General features: G+C 39.1%; 1 protein-coding gene across 14 annotated transcripts in view; it reads right to left on the bottom strand.

Moving 5' to 3' along the window:
* TMEM182 (transmembrane protein 182) overlaps positions 1–26716 on the bottom strand; it is a 264818-nt gene that overhangs the window by 192376 nt on the left and 45726 nt on the right. The window contains exon 5 of one of the 14 annotated variants that reach the window (XM_045771818.2): positions 10445–12674. The exons of the other annotated variants lie outside the window; for them this stretch is intronic. Within the exon in view, the coding sequence (XP_045627774.1) occupies positions 12454–12674 (221 nt within the window). The 3' untranslated portion in view covers positions 10445–12453. Of the gene's footprint in view, positions 1–10444; positions 12675–26716 lie in introns of those variants that run through there. 14 annotated transcript variants of the gene reach the window in all.

A 26716-nucleotide genomic window follows, 5' to 3' on the forward strand; every position in this document is an offset into this window, starting at 1 on the left:
GATGAGAAAACTGCCTCTAAGTTTTCCTTTCCTGTTTTGGCTGGCTTTCTGGGTCACCAGAATAGGGACACTCTCAGTCTAGTTGAAGTGGAGGACGGTGTGTTGAAGCAAAATGCATGGTGCAAGAAGGAAAGCCAAGAACAGGACACAGAAGGAGCTAGGCTGCCTGGAACCTGGAGCCTGGAGCAGGAATGCAGGAGGCTCAGAGGCAACAGCAGTAAAAGCCTCTAGATCTCGTGGACACCATCAGGTATTTTTTTTAAAGATTTTATTCATTCATTTGAGAGAGAAAAAAAGCATAAGCAGAAGGAGAGGGAGAAACAGACTCCCCACTGAGCAGGGAGCCCTGGGATGGAGTCCCACATCAGGCTCCCTGCTCAGCATGGAGTCTGCTTCTTCCTCTACCCTTTACCCCCGCTTGTGATCGCGCTCTCTCTCTCTCTCTCTCTCTCTCAAATAAATAAAATCTTAAAACAAAACAAAACAACTGTTCATGGATCCTCCAGGCTTCTGCCTCCACTTCTTCCAAACACTTTCAGATATGTCCCAGTATAAATTACTGGGAAGGTAACAGTTGGGAGATGAGAGAAAAGAAAGAGGGAGGGGAGAGAAAGAAGAATCCAACTGACCAGCTTTTGCCCTGGGCTACAGGTCATGCGTCCTGAGCAGCTGGATAGGCTCTGGACTGGCTGTCCTTGGGCCAGGAGCCCCACCTTGACACAATTAGCTGTACTGGTCCTGTGGCATAAACCAGGGACCCGCTTCCTAGAAAGTATAACAGAAGCCAGCTCTGTGACATTATTAGCACCTTTTTTATGAAGTGTATTTCAACAAAGTACTCCAAGTAAATAAGAAATTCTTAACCCAGAGATGCTCAGTGTAGGTGAAGGAACTAGCACTCCCTGGTGAAAAACTTCAGGTCCCCCATAACCTCAGCCCTGCACTTCAACTTCTCCTGCTGGGAACTGAAGGAATAACCGGCTAATTAGGATACATTAAAAGAGAAAGATAGAATCCCAACTTCTGCTCTGTCCTAACTCTTTAAAGGAATGACTTTTATTTTTCTAAATGACCATAAATGGGCCACAAAATGTTAGTTTAATATAAATATTTACATGCTGCTTCAGTTTCTCCTAAGTGATCTGTAAAAGTGACCTTGCTCCCGGCCCAAATTTCACGACAGCTTGATCCATTCATTCCCTCAGCCATTCAGCCATTGTTATTCTTTACTGAGTACTGTGGACACTTGGTCAGGGAGGAGTTAGCAACACTCCTAACCTTGGTGATCACTCCCAGAATTAACTACCCTGACCTACAGGTCACCTTGAGCCAGAACCAGGAGGGATGTCAGAATCATGACCAGTTTTCCTGATGGCTTTTTATTGCAACGATAATATGTGGCAATCTGAGAAATGAGCTGCCTGCCTTGTTTTTTCCAGCTCTCTCAACGACTATTTATATTTCACAGATAGAAAAAAGAAGTAATGCCTTTCCTAAGATTATGACATGTATCAGCCATGAGGAGAAGCAGTGTTCTCATCCCCCATTTCCCATAAACACTAGCAATTCTATTGGTTTGCTCCACCAAGGATAACTCTATTCCATGCGACCTGAGGCAAATGTGACCCTCCCTGATCATTCCTAGGGTAGGCAATTTGATTTCTCTGGTTAACAGCTGCGCAGAGCCTTATCTCTGAACCAAGTCACATTCCAAAACACTTTCATTTCTCTAATCCTAAAACCACAAGTCACTGTTATCCAGTGTATGTACTAGTCAAATCTTTTTGGAAGTTGCTTGTTTGTCTTTTTTGAATATTACGTGAAATATAAATATTGTATGATAATGAAGGTGAGGCTTGAATCTGCTCTTCTAACACTGAACACTCAGCCGCACTTCCGAATCTTAGCTGAGGCAGCTTAGGCAGGGGCAAAATGGTTTCTTGCCAAGAAACAATCTTCCAAGATCAATGATACGCAAAGTACTTCGGTTCGAAGAGAAGAGAAGAGAAGAGAAGAGAAGAGAAGAGAAGAGAAGGGGAGGGGAGGGGAGGGGAGGGGAGGGGAGGGGAGGGGAGGGGAGGGGAGGGGAGGGGAGGGGAGGGGAGGGGAGGGGAGGGGAGGGGAGAGGAGAGGAGAGGAGAGGAGAGGAGAGGAGAGGAGAGGAGAGGAGAGGAGAGGAGAGGAGAGGAGAGGAGAGGAGAGGAGAGGAGGAAAGCAAAGAAAAAAGCAGCTCAGGCTGGAGGGCCTTGAAGCTGGGGAATTTTTTGAAGTTGTTCACACATGCAGTATCTACCCTTGACAGGTCATTTCATTCCATTTAGTACTTTTGATTTTCCACGTTTAGAAGCTCTTAGGCAAATGCAGAAGGGAGGAAAAGCTCACGTATCTGATGATACGGTGTATCAGACTGACGACCTAACTGAATTTCCCCCGTGGTGCAAGACACCGGTCCAAAAAGAAGTAACACAAAAGAAAGAAGAAAGGATCCTAGAGATCACGCCTTCACATTTAATTTCAGAGAAGAAGACCTGAAGTTGATTTCTGTTTAGATCAGTTGTGTACCAGTTGGAACATGGGTGCCTAGCACTGCAGTGCGGTAATATGATCTGTGCTTTAAATAGCTGCCAAATAGCCATGTGGTGGCTGGCAGCATGCTACGTGTTGCAATGAGAGCGATCTGTTTCAAAGTGAAGCCACATAACAAGGGGACAAGGAAAGCCGATGTGCAGGAGAGCCGTTTTTCATTATCTTGCTGTGTTTTCCTTTTACAGATATTTAAATGTATTCCCTATTTTAAAAGGGCACTAATTCAATTTGGACTTTTTTGGGGGTGGGGGTGGGGGTGGAGATGGGTTGGCCAACCACATATGGAAACCCACCCAAGTGATTTCTGAGCTAACTTCTCTTCTTTGGTGGTCTGTTTTCTCTAAAGGGAACATAATATTACAACTGTCACCCCTTCCCCCAAGTTTTTCTGGCTCTCCTCACACTCCTGGGAAATCTTATATAAGGAGAGGCCGTGAGATGGAAGATGTTCATAAAATGAATATATAGGAATGGGGGGAGGGGTCCTGGAAAAATTCTATCCATTGACATTTGAAAAGTGAAGTTAAGTAGTCCTGGATCAGAAATTAGAGAAACACGGTAACTCAAAACTATAATAACACAACAATAGCAAGAGTAGATAACATTTATTAAGCACCTACTCTGTGTCAGGCACTGTTCTAAACACCTTGCACAAACATCTTACTGTCCTTACTTTGTGGATACGGAGACTGAGGCATAGAGAAGTCTGTAATTGCTCAAGATTGTGCTGCTCGTAGTGGAACTCAGATTCCAACCCTGGCCATCTTTCTCTGTCTCTCCAGAGCCCTCTTGCTTTCCTGGAAGTCTTCCATCCCTGCTACCCTAATTGGCGTTGAGTGGGAACTCTGTTAAAAGTCAGCTGCAGACTGGATATCATACTAGGGGTTTTGCCCAATTTTGTTGTTTGGAGAAAAGTAAAGAAGCTAAGTAACTTGCTGGAGGGTACACAAATAGGTTTTAGACTCAGAATTCCACTGTCTGTCTCCTGTCACATAGCTGGGTGTTTTCTCCAACACTGCGAGTGATAGCTTTCAGTAATAAAACCAGGAAACCATTTCAGCAAGGCAGTATCTGCTTTCCACACAGCGGTCCTTCTATTTTGCCCCCAGAGTGGCATAAGCCATTAAAGTGTCTTAGGACTCCTGTTGCCTCATACCAGATTCTAGGTCACTGAGGTCATTGAGCATGTCACAGGGACCCTGACATACTCTAACCATCCCACTTAATGCTTGAAGCCCAAAGACTACATCAAAGTGAGTGGTCAGTGGAGGACTGTAAAATAGCTCACTTTGTGCAGTTTGGTTTTTCAAATCATGCAACTAATCAAACACATACCTATTCACAGAAATCTTTCTGTTGTTATTCAAATATGTTCAAAAACACTTTTCGACTGCTATTAGGGACAAGCCAATTGGTATTATAGAAAGAACATGGAGATTCAAACACCTAAAAACACATCTCCAACCCCTCCTAGTTGTGGAGTGTTGGGCAAGTTACATACCCTTTCTGTTTCCGTTCCTTCAACTTCCCAGTGGAATGACATCACAGACAATGTACAAAAAGCTACTGGCACAGAGGAAGCGCTCAAAAATCAGAGTAGTCTTCTTGGTTAATCCTGTCTTGATTTTCATTCCGTGGAAATTTAGAGAGCACTCTTTATTTTCTTAATACAATTTTTAATTGTCCACAATTATGTAATTCATGATAACCCAGGTGGATGGTCCCTACTATTCCTCCTTTCTAAACTATGTCCACATAGACAATAGCAAAGTGACTCCAAAAACAGACTGGGTTGGCATGCTTTTGAGCTGCACTGGCTTGGCTGTAATTGAAAGTGTGTAGTAATCTTTGAAATATTTAAAGACACAAACATGTTTAAGATACAGTATTAAGTAAAAAACTAAGTTTGAAAAACTTTATTCTGTATGACCCTCTTCTGGCTACCTATTATAACTATATATACCACTTGACTCTAGTGGTGGAATTATGGGTGAATTTGTGTCTTTCTTTCTGCTTATTTATACTTTTTGAATTATCTAATGAATATGTATTGCTTTTGTAAAGGAAAACAGCTTGGAGAATTACAAGATTTCTTTAATGACTTTTTTTTTCTGTCCTATTGTGTCTGTGAATAGGCAGTAACAGACCTTGGAAACCGTATTTTTCTGAAAGCTTGATAGGTAGTGAAATTGTAGGCTTTGGGGTTCACCGTTTATGATTAAGACAACATTATAAAACAACCAGATTAATTTGGAAAATCTTGTTATCTATAAAAAATAATGTGGACAAAGTGTTGGAAATCATGATCTATGTTGATAATAACTATTGATCAATCAAAAACAATATCTTTTAGTGTAAGATGTAGCCCCTCTTGGTGGGCGCCTGAGATGTTTTACTGTTTGTGCCAGTGGTCAGTCAGGCCAATTACTAAAGAGTAGAAACTCTTCTATACTCACCTTAAAAAATTAACTCCTCTAATTTTACTGCCGATGAATTAGAAACACAAGAATTTCTTAGAATCCAAACAGAGTCGATTTTTAAAATCTTTATTCTGATCAATTTATCAACCTTCCTAAACATACTATACTTTTCCTTTCTATCTTAGGGTCTTTTCCCAGATCAGAAATGGACAACCTAAAACAAATAATCCAGAATCCAGATCCAGGGCTCTAATGCAATATCCAATATGTGTGTTGATTATTCTTAAAACGGGAGGCTGAGGATTCCCATCATGCCAGTGGACAGCTTTCTGACAGTCACCGGGATTCTTCTAGATTGGAATAAATCTAAGGCCATCAGATATTAACAAGAAATCTCCTTCTCAAATACTTATCTAGGGAAGCAAGTCAGGGAGCATCTAACTTCACTAGTGTGATGGAATCTTCTGGATAGGCAGCAACATCCTGACATACTGATTCTGCTGTCATTTTCTATTCCTACTCAAAATATTAACAGATCTATCTTTCAACTGTGTTGACTCCCTGAGGTCTTATGCATATGCTTGGCTGATAAGCAATGAAGAGTATTACATTTGACCTATACAGGTGATTTGCTCAACTTTCCGTAACCCTGATGCCTAACGTTGGAACTAGTACATGGTAAATGTACAACAGGATTTTTGTTTGTGTTTGGGGGGGTTTTTTGGCCAAGTTCAATATAGTGAGTGCGTTCTTCATCCTGGGTGTCTTCAAATACATGACCTCCTTTAAGGGGAGGCCGGTACACTGGATTTCCACACATACATTGGCATGTCTCATCACCCCACTCTCGCCACGGTCCTTTCCCACATCATCGCCCTCTCCTCTGGACAGAATGATTTGCAAAATAGTCAAACTGGCTCTCATTTTCCCAGGTCTTAAGAATTCTTCCTCCAGAACTCACACTCCCTTCTCCTCAAGTCCATGAACCTTTGTTCTTCTTAAAGCTAGTCTTCTAGAAGCTGCCCAGTATGTGTTCTGCTGATCTTTCATCAGCTCCCCACACCGATCAGATCCAGCTTCTGTCCCCACCACTATGCCAAGACTTCTGTCATCATTGTCACAAACAACCTCCAAGCTTCCATAGCCAGAAGTCCCCTTTCTGTCCCTGTCTCAGCCATCTTCTCAGCAGTGTCGGTAAAGTTCAAAACTCAGTCTCTTCTCAAAACATTCCCCCTGGTATTCCCCCACCACATTTCCTATCAATGCTTCCATGTCTCTTTCTGGCCTCTCTTCAGGCTCCACCTTCTCTTCACCCTATAAATGTTGGATTCTCCAGTGCAAAGAGTTTTCTCTCCCTAGCCATCCTCCTTCATTGTCTCATCTTTCCCATGGCTTTAAATGTGGTGACTCCCAAATGTGAGTCTCCAGCTCAGATTGCTCCTCTGAGCTCCTGACTGCCATGTACTAGTGTTTCAACTTGGATATTTCACAGACACATCAAACATTACATCATCAAAATGGACCACGAATTCCATTCCTTTCTCCCTCACACCTGTTCCCCCCTGACTTTTCTATTCCAGACTTCTCCATCTACCCATTGGCTTAGGCTAGAAATCTGAGACTGATTTCAGACCTGTCCCTCTCCTCATCCCATATCCGATCCACCAGCAAGTTCTTTCAATGTTCTGCTTCAAAATATAACAGCCACAAGGGGCCTGAATGATGGGGCCTTTCTCCTCCAACTTCATCATGGAACTCTTCCCTTCAATGTCCAACCACACAAGCCACCTTGCTTTTCTTAGAACACATCAAGGTCTTTCCACGCTCGGATCTTCTGCACTAGTCCTCCTCCCTGAAAACTTCTCAGGCCACCATTCACCCCTTCCTATCTTTTATGCATCGGAATCCTCAGTGTTCTCTCCAATTGAGAATTCTCTCCTTACAACAATTCTCTCCCTGACTACAATCGTGGTTTTATGTCATTATGTCCTATGTATTTTTCCTCACAGGACTTGACACAATTTATAAATCATAGTGGGGTTTTTGTTGTTCATTTGCTTGTTGTCTATATTGTTTCCTTGAATCCTAGCTTGAAGAATGAAAACACCACGTCTGTCTTGTTTAGTAATATATACCCAGTATGTAGCACCGTTTGTGACACGTAGTACGCACACAATTACTATTTGCTGAGTAAACTAGTAAATATTTTAGATGAATATACTGAGCCAAAGTAAGGTGGAATAACTTGTCAGATTATAAGTTTAAAACCAGGATTAGATTGCAGATCTTCAGATGTGGATTTAAAACTTTTCCCACCACACCAAAGGATCCTCCCTATAAGTGACCCAAATAAGGAGCTCATGAGGCATCCAGCTGGCTTCACCTTCTGCAGGAGGATTCGAAAAATGTATTAACAAAGGCATGCTGCTTTAGAAAAGAATTCTTTTATCCGGCAAAACTTATTACTGTTAAGTAAATATTAATTAACAACTAGATATCAGTTGTTAGAAGATGTTCAAAGACAGGGTCATTGCCATTAGGCATGCATAGGGTCAGACACAACCAATCCACGTGCGTCATCACATATGCCCTGGATCCAAGGAAGAGGGGCTCTGATAGCGTTCACTGAGTCTTCCCTGCATTGCTCACTCACCACTGGGAGAGGCTTGCAATAGCATAAAGATAAAATATGCCCGCCCCTTCAGCAAGCCCCAAGAGCTCAGAAATTCAGAGACAGACAGATATTGCAATATGCACATATAACATAAATTTAGGCATTTATTATATATAAACGTATATACAATATATACAAAATATTTTTATAAACGCACATGTATTATATATATATATATATGTGTGTATGCATTATAAACGCACATGTATTATATATATATATATATATATGTGTATGCATATTCAGTCCTGTCTATTGACAAATATATATGTATTGTTATCCAAATCCATATATACACATGCATAAGGACCACACACATACACAAATATAAACATACATAGGTATGTGGGTATATGTTTACAACACACACAGAGGCTAATCCAACTTTCTGTTTGACATTTCTCCAAGCATTTACATATACCTAAAAATTCTTGAGGAAAAAAATTGTATTTTGGGAGAGCGAAGACAATATATCAATACTGCATATAGCGTCTATATATGCCAAACCAAAATATGAAGCAACAAGCATTGTTCTTTATATAACGCTCTTTTTAAAGCTATATTGTTCAAATACCTATTTGTTTAGCTAGTTTTCAATGACAATCCAATCTGTAAGCATTGGTAAATTTTTTAACAGTGGCAGTCTCTGTTTAGAATAAATGGAAAAAGAAATGCTAAGAAAAATAAAACCAATTGCCACATAAAGGGGGAACTATTTACATTTTTAGTGAATTATGTCACAATAACTCCTGGCCTCCCAGAAGAATGGGAATATTAAAATTTTTGCGGTCTGTACACTTACTTTATCCCAGTGAGCCTTCCCTCCCCTAAATTATCTACATAATACTCAGCGTCAGTACAGGATGCCAATTACTCCCACCACACTTATTTCATAAAGCCAATTTAGACTATCCTTTGTCATTTGTATAAACCAGAAAAATCATCACTTGAATTCAAAATCATTCTATTTGCTTATAGATGCCTTACAAATAGAACAGATAGACATACCATAGGATTCTCTATATCCAAAGGCATATCATTTTATAAAGTTCAACCGGCCAATTGCCCCTTCAATTGTTCACCATCACAGCAACACACTAGTGGGAAACATGACCCTTCAGAAGCCAGAGTGGGACTCAGTACTCTTCCACTGTCATTTCAGACTTATTCTCTCCAATACTTCCCACCCCTATGGACTGGTCCAGGTTGATCTTAATGTTCCTGGAGACAGAGGTCCTAGCACTTGCCTCAGAAACTTTAAGCTCTACTTGGATGTCTGTTCTTTCTTTCCTCTTACCCTGATAACCAGGTGAAATGTTCCTGTGCTTGCTTTACGCTCATTATAATACATATGCTATTTAATACCTCCCCACCCTCTTTGGCTTTTAACATCTAATATACCATCTTCCTTTTCGTTGGAATTTCTGTACCTATACTTGGTTATCACTGAGGAAATGTCTCTATGTATTTGATGCTTTCAGACGATCAACAAAAATGTAGTTTCTAAAAAAAAAAAATGTAGTTTCTATTTCATCTCTGCTGCATAAGCCCCCTCATTCCTGGTGGCATCCCACCAAAATCAAACTGGGGACTCATCCCCTTCCTATATTTCTTTCCATATAACCCCAGCGCCATGGGTCTACCCTCCTGAAGATGTATGCACAGCTTATTTTTACCAGCATCCCCTATCTGTCTAATCGTTGATGACATTCTAAGCCTCTGTGTAAGCCTAATTTCGTTTCTTTCATGAAAATATAAGTCAAATTATGTGTTGAACTGAATTGACCATCATCAATTGAGTAAACAGATAAAGTAGTACTCAGGGACATAAGCTCTATTACTGTCGCCCAAAACTGATTTTTTAATTTTTGTTTATCTCAATTATATTGATTTCTGTCATTCACTTTATCTCTTCCTATCCAAATTTATAATTCTGCATAGACACACACACACACACACACACACACACACACACACACGTATGTGTTGATGATAGACACATAGGTAAGAACCAAATACTGACGCCTCATCCATCATATGCCTTTATAAGTGGATTTAATATTCAAATTCAATAATAAATTTCATTCATTAGTCATAAAAGTGGCTAAATGGCCAGTAACAGCATACTAGTAGTATTTTTTTTAAGTCCTACCCTCAACCCCTAAATTGAACACCATCATTCAGTTTCTCTGTACGGTTTTTCCAGTTAGTCTCGGTGCATATGCTACTTGCTGCCCAACTGACTGAACCCCTAAACAAATACAATATGGAAAGATCACAGCTTTCCCCAAAGTCCAAGGGCATGACTCACCGCCCTCCTACTTCACTCTTTCCAGAATGTCACCAAAAAGATATCTTATTTGTTACATTGAAACTTTATGATACAAAATCAATACTCTCAAAAAAGGTTTTAACACAGTGTTTGGAAGCTTCTGAAAATTAGTCAATACACCGAACAGAGATACACATACTATCCCAAATCAGACATAAGGCTGTTACAAGAATATACTGCATATTTCTCTTATTTTCAAGTATATTACTTATTGACACAGCACACACAACTCACCTTCCTTCTTTCCACGGATTGCTGGTAAGTAGATCGGGAAATGAATCTGAATTAATGTGATTGATGCATTACAACTATGAAATACTTCCAAAGTATGTATCTGTGTAAAAGTGTCACACACATCAGATATTCAGCCAATTGCCTTATGATAAATATATGGTAGCCGCATAAGTGTATTAGAAAATGAGGATAACCATCTGAAATTTATAAATATTCAAACCTTTACTGAAAGCAGCTTGTATGTGAAATTTAAATGACATATAATACATCAGAAAAAAGGCTCCATTCCAAAGTTCTACAAAAAGGAATTGTATTTACAGATGACATGAACTAACCAAATACATCTAGCATCGTCTGGAAAACGTAATGGCATGCCGTAACTTAATATCACAGTAAATATGCATAACAGAACCCATAATTATTTTTCTAATAATCAAGCCAAAGCAAAGAAGTAAATGGGGCAATATAAAAATGAAAACAGAAAAAGACAAAGGCGAGTACCACAAAAAATGTTTATAACTCTGATGGCTTGAGAAACCAGTTAAACCCCTGAAGCTTTGTTTTTTTGTCTTATATTTTTGTGTTTTGTTTTTATCACATGCTAGTCCTATCTGTCCCTAAACACTAAAATGCCCTCATGATTCTGCAGATACCTCAGAGCATGGCTATTCCTCCAGAAATCCCTCCCACTGGAACAGGTTAATGGAAAGTACAGATGTGTAGAGAAGACAGCAATCTCTCCATCAGGGGAACAGCTGAATGGAAAGCAACTGCCCCTCTATACCCCAGCACCTTCTAGGTGGTCACTCTTAATTTGCCTCTTAGTCCTGCCTTAGATATTCACAACAGCTGCAGAGTAAAACGCTGTGCCCAGAACAAAGCTCACATACCACGCGGGTTCTCTGTTCCCTCACCAACACCAAACTGCTCCTCAGTGGAGGTTTCCAAAATGCAAATGCAACGTGGGCTTCTCAGATGGATTTGATTTCAATCAAAATTAGTGCCAAACAAACATCTTTGATATGCAAAATGTCTGCATGTCTACACTAGCCAGTAAGAAAGAATTATCCACCAACCAGCACCAAGTTTTTTTACAAGAGGTTAAAAGAACTAGCATTCAGTAAATGTTAAAATACCTGTTGTAAAGATGAAGAAACCGAGAGACAATAATTAAGGGAATCAAATGATCAGAAGAACTACAACCCATAAAACCTTGGGAAAAGCTAATATTTCATAGTCTTTAATAAAGCAAGGCTATTATCATTTCATATGGAAATATTTTGAAAGGTTATAGCTAGTGCATATTAAAAGCACATTTCATCAATAAATTTTCACATGCTGAACATATTAGCATATAATTTTAAAGAGGAATTTTAAAATACCAAACAGAACTAAGTACTAAGCTAAGGTGCCTGGTTTTTACATATTTTCAACCATATTACATATTACAATTAATCCACTGAGCTCCTAAAAATACAATCTGTATTATACATACTTTGGTGTACAGATTTGCCACTTTGAAACATAGTTTTCAGTTTATGTAAGCATGCACAATTAAGGGAACACAATTAGGTGACCAAACTCCTGTTGGTAAGAGAGTGGAATAAGCACGCGTCCTCAGTCTGGTTGTGGCCCATTTGAACTGATGGGTTTGCCTGGCTCTTGCCATAAGCACACTGCTATCTATTTTTAAGTCATAAATAATTGGCTTACGGGAGTCAGTAATGTGTATGTGGACATACATGTGTGTATGTGGAGAAGAAATGGAGTAAGTTCTCTGACAACACTTGTTGTCCATTCTTAATTATTCTCCAAAGATTATTTTTTAAATAGCAGCAGAAGTGAATATGCCGAGAAGGAAGCTTTAAATCAAAGCTTCAGTGGCCCTGGGGGTGGTGTTACGCCATTATCAGGCCTTTGTAACCTGCGTGAGCTCTAACAGGTGCAACGAGACGGAGGCCCATGTTACCTGCTCCTTAGAGAACTAGGCTCTTGATAGCACCTACAGAGGATGGAAACGTGGATGTCCGGAAAGATTCTAGGACTTTCCTATCAGAAGAAATCACAAGCAAAATGTAAAAGCAAAATCCAAATACCAACTAAAAAGCTCATCAACTAATCCTACGCTGGGATCACCAAAACAAAATGAAAAAAAAAAATGCTCCATTTTAAAACCTCTCAAGAAAACGCTGGTGGCAACAGTTTGATTAGTGATGTATCTGTATATGCCGCCCGATAACTAGAAACAGCAATCCAGCTAGCAAAGAAAAAAATATCCCTGCCGGGGCCAGGAAAAATGACCAGCCATACAGAACAGAAGGGGTGAACTCCAAGCAGTCTCTCATTTTCATGTTTTTGTAGCCTTCCATGTCAGCCACTGCCTGGACCCAGATGACATACAGCATCACCACCAGGGAAAACAGGATGCCTGAGAAGGACAAAACAAAAGACCTTTAGTCTTTATGAAGATGTTTTCCCAAGAACACTAACCAATCACTTGCCTGATGATACGTCTCTAAAAATACCATTCTAGCCAAATCACCTACTTTGTGTCATACCCTTTATTATGTGTTTTATATGCACACTGCTTATCTATAATTTTCAAAGCATTGAGATGAGAGCTATGGCAACATAAGAACAATGGCAACAGTTGACATGCATTTATTGAGTACTTACTGTATGCCAGGCTCTCTATTAGATGTTTATGAACATAAGAGTCAAAGACCCTGACTAGTGGAATTTCTCCTAACATTTCCCACCTGTACTATATGCCTGGTTTGGGGAGAGCACTGTATACATTATTTATTTCAATATGTATAATGAATTGATAAAATGGGTACCATTGACCTTCGGTTTTAAGTATGTGCAAACACAACTAGTAGTTTTCAGAGCTGATTTTCAGCTCAGGCCTTTCCAACTATTATTATGTTATTATAACACAGCTAACTAGTACTGCGGGTAATTTTGTCAATGAAAACAGAAGTCAATGTAAGCATCAGACAACAGAGATGAAAGCACTGAACTAATGTAAAAGAATACACGTGATTCTTTCAAATTGAAATATGGATGCTGAAGACTGATTATAGCATCAAGGCAACATTGCCTGGAAAGAATGAGGAAAAAATTAATGAAAAAATTCTGTGAAATGTAAAACCATAGGTTTAAGAGCAAGAGCCTTATCAGACAAGAGAAAGGAACGGAAGAAGAATGGAGGGATGCAGGGAGGGAGCAGTACGACAGAAGAGCTTCACGAATGCTAAAATTTGAGAATAGTGCAAAGCATATACTCTTCCACATAGTTGTCACTGAAATAACAGAAGGGAGCAGCACCACCGTGCTGAGCTGCAAACCCAGGCGAGTCAGCTAAGCTGACAGACACTGGTGAGTGACAGGGCCCACACAAACCATGCAGCCTGAGGGATTCAAATTTGCCCCTGAGCAAAATACACTTGAGGTCATTTTCTAGTTGTCCAGAAGTTCAATCTAAACATGTCAAGGACCTATTATAGTCTTTGAATTAATGAATGAAACCATCAGGCATAAAATCTCCATATTCTAATTGCGAGTCAGTCTGAAAGGTAAACATAACCCTGTGACTAGGAGCAGAGATGGAGGCACATTGGCAGGACAGGGTAGCTTTCAAGAGCCTAGTCATTAATCACTCTTCTGCAGTTAATTGTGCTCCTACAGTATTTAGGATATCCTCTCTCCTGGGCCGTCCATTGCGTAAAGAATCCTGAGAAGTACACACAAAAGAAGAAGGGCCCATAAATATGCCGAGGTGAGTCTTAAACTTTCTCCCATAATTGTGATACAAACCATAGAGCAATGAAGAACCAACAGAGATGCTTCACTAATAAGAAACATCCTTCACACTGTGGTCTGTAATGTAAATGCAAATACTGGAGCCCAGAAGAGTGCAATTTAACCGCTGAACAACAGCTATGTCAGAGAGAAATAGTAAAGTCATAGCCGGCGAGCAAACTCCTTGCAAAGCTGTACCTCAGATGCTGACAACAATATGGCAGTGCCATGTGTTGTCGAGCAACTCTGTGCATTTCAATACATTTTTCTGCAAATATATAGACACTGCTTTCTCTTAATGTAAAGGTTTGGCTTAGTTATTTGCATACTATTTGCCTTATGCAAACAGACTGCAAACCTTTGTTATTATTTGTTGATATGTTTCTTATCTCTCTTGCATCATGTGAATCTCTTGTTCTTTCAGATAGTTTTATAAAAACAGAAAATTGCCTTTGTGAAAAACCAGTAGCCTTATGCATATTTTCTTTCAAAAGTTCCAAAACCCATTACTGAATTTAGAGTATTAAAAAAAATGCATTGTAAGTAACCATGTGGATGATTCTTAATAAGGAAGAGTTATCTTATATTTTAAAATTGCTGTTATGTGAAGAGCATTTACATCCTGAAAGCAAAGAAAATAGGCATTTCTATCACTACAATCCTTAAATTGTTCACTGATTGAAGATACTGTCCATTTAATTCATATTGTATCAGTTTATAATTGTATCTTCTCATGGGGTTAAAGAGTGTTTCCCTACCTATTAAATTGCCAGCTTTTTATACCAGTGTGTATATGTGTGCATGTGTGCACTGGCACACAGAGAGACAAACAGAGAGTAAATGGACTAACAGACATTAAAAAGTATTTATACCAAAGGCCAAAGGTTTAGCTGACATGGCAGCAAGAATTTATGATGGGGGATTTACATAAGTCACCTGGCCAACAAAAGTCAGGAGACTATTACATAGAGGTAGATTGATTAAACAAATAAATATATTGAGGTTAATTGGAGTCATGTTCTTTACTACCCAGAAAGGTAGTTACAAATTTGAAAAGGGGGAAAGCTAGAATAAAGACCATGCTATTTGTTTGGAATTAAATGTATCAGTGTGAATTTATAGCTCTAGATAGATAGATAGATAGATAGATAGATAGATATAGAAATAAAAATGTGTGTATGTGCCCATGTGTGTTAAGATTTATTTATTTATTTATTTATTTATTTATTTATTTATTTATTTATTTCCTGGCTCTGCGTCCTGAGAGGATCTGGGAGCAACAACACCCCAGTAGCATGGAGCACACCAAGTGTCCAGATCTTGGCTTCTAAATATCAGGAACTAGGCATCTCAAAGAAATAGATGAATCCAGGCTGGGACAGAAAGTACAAGAGAAATCTGGAATGTCAGATGTGCTCTAGGAATGGTGGGAGTGTTTCAGAAGCTAGCTCAAGACGCTTGTCCTAGCCAGTTCTGAGGCAATCAGACTATCAAACCAATAATGATAATGGCACATGATTCCTCACTGAATAAAAGAGAACTCCATGAGCCCACAGTGATGTAAATAAATGAAAGAACAAATTAGGCAGGGACAAGGGAAAGTTTTTCCTTAGCGAATGCTAACTTATTAATGTAGAAGGAATAGTTCAATTAGAAATTACCATTTGGCAATCATTTAAGTTATAATTCAAGCAAGAAACAAAAATGAATGCTAAAACTAGTAAATGAAATTTAGATGAGAAATAAATATTTACACAGGCTCAAAGTCTTTTCCCACAAAACACTTATCAATTGTAAAGGGGAAAACAATAATCTCATACTGAAGAAATCTGGCAAATACCACTTTACTCAAATGATCAAAGTGAACATCTCCAGTGGCATGGCATACTGATGTCACTAGCCACCTTGTCAGATACAATGAGAATTACACAGCCTCACTGCTACGATACAGTCAAGATGAGGAGCCTAAATCCAATCAGAAGGAAACATCAGACCCACCAATTCAGGAACATTCTAGACAATCACAGGCCTGTACTCTCGTACAGTCAAGGTCAGGAAGGTCTAAGTAGGACTTATTCTGGTCTGATGGAGATTCAGACAACGTAAGTACTAAATGCAAAGCTTGTTCCAGGACTGGAGCCTTTTGCTATAAAAGACATTGAGATAGTTGAAACGTGGATGGAGTCTCTGGGTGAAGGGATTTTCAACTTCTATGTACATCTGAAAATATTTCAAAACAAAAGACAAAATGAATGAATAAAAAAAAAAACATGGTGGGAATCTGTGGTTATGTGTGTTAGAAAGTGCATATGCTAGTGGGAATGGGAGGAGAGTGTGTGTGTTCATACACCCAGAAAGATACATCTTCTTTTGGTGGGCTATTGTGATGATTAATGAACAGTAATATTGCTGATTTGGTCCACCTACCAAGTGAAGAGTCTCATCTGGGGGGAACACTAATGGAAAAATACTATGTTAAAATCTTAATTATTATCCCTTGATGTCTTAAAGGACTCTCATTCATGAAAACATAAGTAACAACCGTCCTGAGTAACAAGTGAGTTACATGTCAAACCCACTTGCCACTGGGATTTTACCAGGAATAGAAAATATTGCTAATATTTAGGTAATTATTTATTTGTAAATTAAGTTATATTTAAATTTGTTCATATTTTGAAAGCATAATTTATTTCCAATTAAATTTAAAAATAGCTAATTGTTTGAAGACCAAAAAAAATCATAAAACAGTTCACTGGAGACATAATCAAAGTAAGGTACCAAATCCCAAGAAGATTTGTGATAATAAAACCATGGACAAATAATTAAGTCACAAGAAGAATGTGCTGGTTTTCTTATTAATTAGCAGTGTGGGGAAGAGCCACTCATGATTTTACAACTCTTACAAAGCTGAAACTTTTCCCTCTAAATATCATAAATTCAATTTGGAAAGCATTTTCTCTGAAACAAAGGTCACATAGTCACAAAGGGCCATTAGGAATGCAATTGCTAATGATAAACAATTTGGAAATGTTCACAATGTAGGGAAAAAAATACAAAAGAATTTCACCAACACCAAGTCACAGACTGAAAATAAAACTGCATGTCCTCAATATTTCATGGAAACAAGTATGGAAAAATAAAGATTTTGTATACTATATTATAAAAACCAGATTTAAAAACATATTCCTAGGGAAAAGTTAGCTTCAGAAATGGAAACTCTTCAAAAAGACAGGCAAATGTCAAACCCTTATATTCTTGTCTAGAAACACACATACTTCTATTAAAAAACAAAAACCCTTTGGAGTTACTGAAAAACAATAAACTTGATCGTTAACTGCTTAAATATAACTGAACTGCCTTTGAAATATGTTTTAACAGCTTCAATCATGGGCAGCTATTGGTTACTTGGGGAAGAATCATAAATTCAAGATGAATCCATTGGCCTCTTTTTTCTTTCTTTGTGCTTGCACACAAATTCAGTGGCAACTCATTTCAGCTTTCAATGGGCACAGGAAAGGCCACAGAATTCCACAGTCCAAAAAATGCATTATGAAGGAAGTTAAAGTGAACAGTGAACAGTAAATTAGAATCAGAAAAATGCTGCCCTTTCTCTAACTGGAGGCTGCATGTACTCTAGAGACAGGGCAACATCCAGCATGAGCATCTAGAGAAACAGAACTAGAAAGTCAGCTTCATGAAATTTTAGGGACGATAGCATCAGCTTACTCCTTGTGTCTATTTTCAGAGGATGAAATGAGGTCTGCAGTCACAAGGTCAAAGTCGTCTGTGGCATAACTCAAACAGACACCCTGATAGCAGGTATAACACGTTAGGATGAAGACATTCAAAGACACCCTACAGTGGGGAAAAATTCCAGGGAGGTGGCGGGCAATGAGGTTACTTTTCCAGGTGGAGCTCCCAGGAAGGTACGTGGAGTGTTCATGATAACGATAGATAAGAAGAAAAAAATCTGAAGCGTGGGTGAAGGATAGCAGCATTAACAGAATGGTGAACCTGGATCTGAGATGCCCAGAAGAAAGAACAAAAAGGAAACTTGATAAGCTATGTATTTGCTATCATTTTCTAAAAGGAAATAGCAATTCATCAAGAAATACATAATGAATGCCTTCTCAGATCTGTAGAGGAGCACCGAGCAGCATAAGTGACCACGTCCCCACAAGGGACTTTTGCAGAAGATCCATAAACGGTCTTAATATAAACATTTCTGAAATTAGTCCATCCTGATATTTGAAGGTATTATATTAAGCCCCAATAGTCTGAAGGTTGTTCTAATGGGTAAAAAGCATCCCAAGTTCATTGTTTCTCTTTCTCATTTTTTTTAACTGAGGTATAATTTACATAGAGCAAAATGTACAAGTTTTAAGTGTATGGTTTGATGAGTTTTGATAAATGTAAACATCAATGTAAACACAATCCATTAAAAATAGAACATATCCATCACTGTCACTCCAGAGAGGTTCTTCAGGTCTTCTCACACCCCTCCCCCAAAACATCTATCACTATACCACAGCTTTGCCCTTAGAGCCTTGTAGAAATGAAATCCTGACAGTGTGCAGTCTTTTGTCTCTGGCTGTTCATACACAACATGATGACAGAGAATTCACCCACGTTGTGCATGTGTTAGTAGTTCCCTCCTTTTACTGATGAGCGCTATTCCCATTGTCTGAATAGACCACAATTTGTTTATCCATTTATCTTTTGATGATCATTTGGGTTCTTTCTAGGTTTTGGCTATAATGAATTGAGCCACTGTGAATATTTTGGTTCATGATGTTCTAATTCAAACATAGAGTCTTGAAATGATGGATATATTTCCTTAGACAAATGGTTTTAAAGAAAGAAACAGGCAACAATATGTTTTTATGAAACACGATCTTATGCCAAACTGATAAAATGATGCTGGGCTTACAGACGCTATGGCAGTGACCTGCAGCTCACCTGCTCAGGCTTTCCCCCACACCCTTAGTCCGCCAAAGAATACAGTCTTCCCTTCTCTTCCTCAAGCATCAGTTTTGTCAACACAACTTTTGACACCTGTTCAATGGTGCTCACTGTGCTATTAGACTCGCCAAGTGCTTGGAGCACAGGTATGCTTTGTGACCGTTTTCTCAGTTCCTTAATTCTTTTTTTTAAACTGTCATTATGTATTATTTAAACTATACAAAATATGACATATAAACGAATGTTATGAAATTTCATTATAAAATGAACCCCTTTGAACGGGTTCCCAAAGTAGATAGCAGAATGCCACCCTGCATCTTTGTTTTCTGGGACTTCTTTGGAAAGACACTTGCCCCTCGGGTATCCACGGAGCATCTCTAGCCTTTAATTTAGAGGATAAAAAAGCACAACCAAGGAGAAAGAGCTAGACCGTTCTGAGAATGGGCAAGGGTTTAACCTCTTGGGATAGAATAATAGTGCTCCCTCATGATATGGATAACACTGGAGTCCATAAGCAATATGTGTTTGGGGCCCAAATTCATAAAAGACTTTGGATAATGTCTGCAAATGACGTTATATATAGGGTCATTACGTTTATGTATGTGTTTTAAAAACATAGAGTATTAACTTATAAAATGTAAATGCTTAGTGCCACAGTATTTGCAAACCAGTTTGGCATGTGTTAACTTTTAATACAGTAGGCACCTTAAAAATTACAGTGTTTGAGACTTTTATCAACTTTTAAGAAAGTTAAGATGAAGTTTTGATGAAGTTAAGAAAGTTATGTGTCAGGCTAAAGGAGAAAACACGGCCATTAGTGTAGGCTATGCTCACAGATCCATTCCAGAATCTAAAATGCATACTTATTTTTCTAAACATTACATTATGAGGAAAGGAAAATTTGCCAATTCTACATTTTCTCAAAAGTAAGACTTGTCATTGCATCGTAACACATTTTCAAAGTAGTTATGTATCTGTTAGTTCATCCACAAAAAAGTTAGCCTTTCTGGGAAATGTACTAGAAGTTCTTAAATATAATTTAAATTGTACTTTTGTAATAGTCCTTCTTTACATTAAAATGGTATTCCTTTCTCTTTTAATTGAATTATGCTCATTTTTACATATCATATTTCAGAAATTTTAAAACTGTTAATGCATAATTGTCAACCACAAAAAATTTCCACTCTTCATTTTCTCAGACTCACTTTCCACTGATTTTTCTCCAATTTCCTAAGTTAGCCTGAATACCTTACATAGTTATAATTTCATGCCTGTATATTTTCATCACATCTGTTTGATTTCCAAATATTCATAACTGCCCACACTTCACCACGCTACTGTCCAAATATATTAACTGCCTCTTCCCTTTCATTTTTCTGGCTTCATGTTTTTATTTAGTCAACCAAACGTATACAATGTCTATTGGGTTTCTCAAATATTTATTACTTTCTTAGATTGGCATAATCACTGTAGACATTAAAGTCCTGTTTATCCAATACTCTGTACTCTCTTGAGAAACAGTTATTGATAGAGAATGATCATGAGGGTTTATCCATCTGTACAAGCCATTAGGAACTGCATCTGGAAAGCGGATTTTCATTTAACACAAAGAAAGTGTTTACTCCCAATAGATAAGTTTCATGAAGCAGGAGGTGGTTGAAGGGCACTGGCCTAGCTTCTGACTGTCCCGGTTTAAATCTTATGTCAAAGGTGTATGGGCTGGAAAGCTTTACACTTGACTAGGTGAGTAACCTTGAACAAGTTCTGCACTTCTGTATGTCTCAGTATCTTTGTTGGTAAAATAGAGATCATGCAGGTGCCTACTGCTGAAAGCAGTCATAAGGAATTAATGGAGATAACGCACTTAGCAAGGTACCTAGAACAGGCTAAGCGCATAATAAGCATTGGCTAGTTTTGTTATTATCATTATTTTTATTGAGCTTTGTCATGAACTCCTGCTAACGGCTAGCAAATATTATTCTGTGAAATCTTTTAAAGCATCAGAGCTTCTCATATGACTGGGCTATTTTAGGACTAGTCAAGAGGCAAGGGGATAAACTGCCACAGTGCCTTCCAATTCTGAGATTTCATGAGGTGAGGGAGATTGTCTGCCCATGTCTTACTAGAATCTTCCACCAGGTGGCACCAGTCACCCCCAGGCCTATCACTGAACATTTCAGAAAGGGTAACAGGTGAATCCAGACTTGTGCTTATATATATATATATATACACACACACACACACACACACATATATATATACACACACATATATATATATATGTATGTATATGTGTGTGTATATATATATAAGATTTTCTGTTGTAAGTATCCACTGAGCAAACTTCCTGTCCTTCCCCAACAACCTTTTAGTCACAGAAAGTAAAAGTTCTTTCTAGGACAGACTTAGCATATGTCAATCTGGTCATTCAGGGGAGTCTGCTACTAATGTGTTTCTCTTTTGTACAAGTAAGTATAATAGGTGGGGGAAAAGGCCTCAGAAAATGCATAAAAATTTCAGTTAAAAAAGCAATATGCCTTATTCATTCACTACTAGTTATTTCGGAGCAAAGTGACTATTTGGGGGAAGGGTATGGAATAAAACAGAATATTTACAAAGACATTAAATCCCTTGCGGAACTAATAGATGTTAATGATACACATACTTTTAAAAAGGAGAATGAAGCAGATGGAAATTTATTCTGCCTTTCCACCATATCAAAACCTAACCCCAAGCCAGAGATGCATTTATAAAGTGGAAAGAATCTCGTCACCCTACACATCTGAAAACTCCCTTTCAGTGTGGAGGTTAATTATATTCCATAATAAAATATCATGTGAGTAAAAGCATTCATTTGCCAGACCTATAGCTCTAGTTCTCAGAAGAACTACACAGATACATTTTTAAAAAGGGGTGGGGACCATTTATTCACCTTTGCATTTCGAGGTTTTCCAGAAAGTCCCACTAAAGCTGTTACTGAGCTGACCTCTCATACCCTAGATTCGTCCAGGCAGGGGCTGGACCATCACCCCGAATGTTTCCAATGAGGACACATATGCACACCAAGCCCAGGTAGGGGTAGAGAGTCGGGAGCACAACAGCTCTCTCCAGAGAAACCACTCTGTGTCTCTTCTTCCCACTCCTCACCCCTTCCCCAGCCCTCACCTGGCTGGGGTGTTAGAGGCTCACAGGACTGGGTCTCACTCGTCCCTTCTGAATTCTTCCTCTGGGGACCTGCCTCTTCACTGGAACACCACACACGTATCATACTGGTGCCCCTTTCAAAACTGAGTGGGGACAAGTCTGATCCTAACAGCCTGCTACGCACATTCCAACTGATAGCAATGTGGGGAAAATACTTCAAAGAACTGAGAAAGAAATGTATAAGCTTTAAAGTATTTTTGTAAGTAAAAATTCTTCAGAGCTCTTTCCTCTTTAATATTGACCAAAGTTGACTTATTCTAACACTTGACATTTCTATGAAATGACATATTGAGGACATTAAAATTCCACATCAAACTCTGAGGGAGGCCTTCCCACATTATTATAGTATCAATATCCAAAACAATACTTTTCCTGAACAAATTCCCAAATATGACAACTGAAGGCACAAAGCCAGGGTATGAAGCAAGTACTTTCAGAAACATAAGAGTGACTGGTTCTTCCAGAACTACTCAGAAAGCAGATCTAGTGTACAAAGCTTTTGGACTGAGCAAAAGAGAAATCCAAACTGCTGTTTTGTGTTTCATAAAAATCGGAGACAGGAATTCTACTACAACAAGCACATCTGGCTAATGTATCAGTAATCTACAGTTCTCATGAGTCACCCTTTTGTTTCCACCACGTACCTCTGACAGAACAGACCTATGAATAAAATGGGAAGTCCTAGACTTTGGTGAAATATTCTGTTCCCCACTGGGAGGTCATGCTTGTGATTTTCTCCTGAAAGCCTCCTTCTGGTGCACTAAGAAAGACAAAGAGGCTTTAGAAGAGCCATTCTGGCAAGCATTCACTGGCCTTCCAGGCCTGTTCTGCTAACACACAGGCCCCTTTGCTTGTCCAGGGTAAACGGCTGTTTATAGCCTAGATCTCTCACTATATAGACAGGGAGACAGCAGGTGCAAGCAGGGAGATGTGTGTGCCGGTAAGTTTAGAACGTCTGTGTCTAGGCTGTCAGCAATTCTTCCCTAATCCCTTCCTGCTCATGGTCTTCTGTTTCCTCCACATATTTCCTCTTGCTTTGCTTTATCTGGAGGAAGACGTGAGGAGCAAGGTATGACACTGAGTGCTTCCTGGAAGCTACGTGTTCAGACTCAGCCAAAAAAAAAAAATCTGAAATATGTCCCTTGGCTTTTGTGACCGATTTTTTCTAGGATTAAGGAGAAAAAGTATCTTGTAGTCTGCATCCATCGCATCTGTCTTATTTCATACAGAAATAATGGTGGTTTACTGATGAGCTGCTACAAATTCTACTGATCTTTTAAAAGAAAAAGGAAAACAAACCACAAATCCAATTTAATTCTGATTCAGTAGTTTATATGATATTTTGTACTCAGAATATTATATTCCCTTCATATCCACTCACCTTTCCTATGCTACTTTTTTTAAAAAAATATTTTATTTATTTATTTGACAGAGACAGCCAGCGAGAGAGGGAACACAAGCAGGGGGAGTGGGAGAGGAAGAAGCAGGCTCCCAGCGGAGGAGCCTGATGTGGGGCTTGATGTGGGGCTCGATCCCAGAACGTCGGGATCATGCCCTGAGCCAAAGGCAGACGCCCAATGACTGCACCATCCAGGCGCCCCTCCTATGCTACTTTTTAAGAGGGTTCACATCACTACACTTCTAGAAAGCATTGTTCTCCAGATCCAAAGGGAACAGAGATAAGCCGTGGAAGGATGTGCTTCAGGCGGTTTGTCCCACATGGCCAAGGATTTATAAAATTCATCCCAACTCACTCAGCTTGTATCCCTGGTGACAAGTAATAGCTTGAGCAACAGCTGTCTGGGCAAGGAGCATCCTCTGTGGTCAAAGAATGGGGCAGGAGTCAAACCACTACTTTGCCTCCAAAGAACTAATTGTTCCAAAGGACCAATTACACTGCAGAGGTACGCTTGGCTTCCATTAATACCTCCTGGGTCTAGAATAAAGGCTGCTATATTCCTCTGACTGACAAGATGTCCATGTAGTCTCACCAGCTTGAGGGTCCCACAAAGGATTTAGGCGAGATCCAGAAGCTTTTCAGACACCTCTACCTAGGAGGGACTCTGTCTAGCTCTACATTCAGCAGAAAAAAACATAATCCCACTTTGTCACTCAGGAAAAGATGATTTCAATTACAAAAGAAAAATCTTTGTACCCTAATATGTAAAATACCATTTCAAGTTTTTATGGTTTATTACCCAGTAATGTCAGCATCCCAGAACTTCCAGATCATGTCATTATTCTTTCCTGTACACTTAGAAGTCTTACTCATACACAGTAATTCCTGTCTTGACCTCACTTTGCCTAGGCACTAGGAATATTCAGCTATAGAATAATTTCCTCCATATACCTTAAATGTTTTGTAATGCTACATCTACCCATTCAAACTTCTGCATCTTTCCTTTCACCGCCAATATCACAGGGTTAGGAGAAGACAAGCATGAGCCCCTTTGAATTTGGGAGTTCTCTGGGAGTCCACATTAAAACAAATTTCAGCATTTGTTTAGGCTTTGTGATGAGACTCACTGAAACAGGCTCGGCGTTATAACATCCTGACAATTACCATACACTTGTTCCAGAACTGAACCTCCTTGGGGAACACATGGCCTAGCCTGCCTGAAAAGGAATTTTCCTAGCTGCAAGGAGTGGCAACATATGCCTTCCAAGCTTTGCTCTGAGCCTGTTGACAGAGCAAGAGGAATACCATGGACCCCGCCCCTTACTCACAGGGACAACTGTGACATCAGCATGACTCAGCCATGCATGGAATGCCCCGAAACAGTCTTCCTGCTAATGCCAAAGAGTCTTTGTGCGTGCACACACCCAGCATTGGCCATTTGGAATTTGGCTATTCCCCGTTCTAAAGCCATCTGTCCAAATAAAGAGAGAGTGTGCAATCTTGTTTGTGGCATTGATAAAGCTGCCACAGCAACCAAGGCCCAAGCTGCACCTGTTCCTAACTGCCCGGCAGAGCACAGCGCATTGGCATAGGGCAGCACAGGAGGCTCTGTTAGGCAGGGAATGACAAGGCAAGCCGTAAAAAACAAAGAGATTCTAGAATACCTGGCACATAGAATGAGATCTCTTCATTTTTGAAAATATAAAATCTAACCAAAGACAGCATTATAAATTCAATTCAGTTTAACTCAGTAGATGACTATATGCATGGTTCCATATTAAATGTGGCACCCAAAAATTTGGCTGGACGAAAAACCCAGTGTTTGCTCCACATTTGCCAAGTGTTCACATAGCATAGCATGTAAGTTTCCACCTTCGACTTTGAAAGGCGAAGTTGCCTATTAACATTATCTGAGAATGTTAATAATAAACAATGGAAAGATTTTTAAAAATTCTTCCATCAAGGAGCACTGAAGCTGAAGGATGATTTATTGGCTCCATTGGCCTTACAGAATTGTGTTTCATTATGGAAACTGACACTAGACTATAAACCAGTTATTCCTGAGAACATCACTTTTTCTGCCCACGCTAATTTTGTCCCATCCAACAGAATGTCTGTGTTCTGCAGAAACAAGTGGTCTTACACAAACAATAAAGAATTCTGCCATGAAGGAAATTCTGTCCATTTTCGTTGTTTTCAGAATGGGTCCCAGAATACCATGGACACCTCTTAGTTCCCAGGGGGCTTTACAAGAATATCTGAGCAAGGGGAACCCCAGCCCCATTCCCACACACAGCAAAGATTCCTCACTGGTCACAGGCATATGAATACATTCCAAATGCTTTACCTTCCTACAGAGTTCTCGGCCAAATGTAATTCTTCGTATGTACTACCTTCTTGAATAATTAAAAAATGACCAACATTTTTTTTTCAAAAGCACTACGCATACACACAGACACACAATTCTTTGATCAGACTAAACCAAGGATCGGAGTGTTTCTGAGTTCAAAACAACCATGCTGTCCATAATGTATACTAAACTCATGCTATCACAGTTGACCCTTAAACTCTGTGGGGTTAGGAGTGCTGACCCTTGTGCAGTTGAAAATCTGCCTTTTAACTCCCTCAAAACTTAACCGCAGTTGAAAATTTGCCTATAACTTTTTTTTTTTTGCCTATAATTTTTGACACCACAAAAACTTAACTGTAATTAAAAATTTGCCTGTAACTTTTGACTCCTCTAAGATTTCATGACTAATGGCCTACTGTTGACCAAAAAATCTTACCGGTAACATAGTCAATTAACACATACTTTGTATACGTATTATACACTGTATTCTTACAATAAAGAAAGCTAAGAAAAGAAAACGTCATTAATAAAAACATAAGAAAGAAAACATAGGTTTACAGGACTGTACTGTATTTATATTTAAAAAAATCCTTTTATAAGTGGACCCACACAGTTCAAACCCATATTGTTCATGGGTCAACTATACATATTCCCTTTATTGGAAAAGATTTAAAAAGAAAGATAAGGAATGAGAAGAAACAAACACTCTAGCAGACAGCTGTTATTTCTGAGAAGACCATGGAAAAATAGG

Source organism: Ursus americanus, chromosome 7, assembly GCF_024610735.1.
Source record: "Ursus americanus isolate L20-20 chromosome 7, mUrsAme1.1.p, whole genome shotgun sequence".
Classification (NCBI taxonomy): Eukaryota; Metazoa; Chordata; class Mammalia; order Carnivora; family Ursidae; genus Ursus; species Ursus americanus.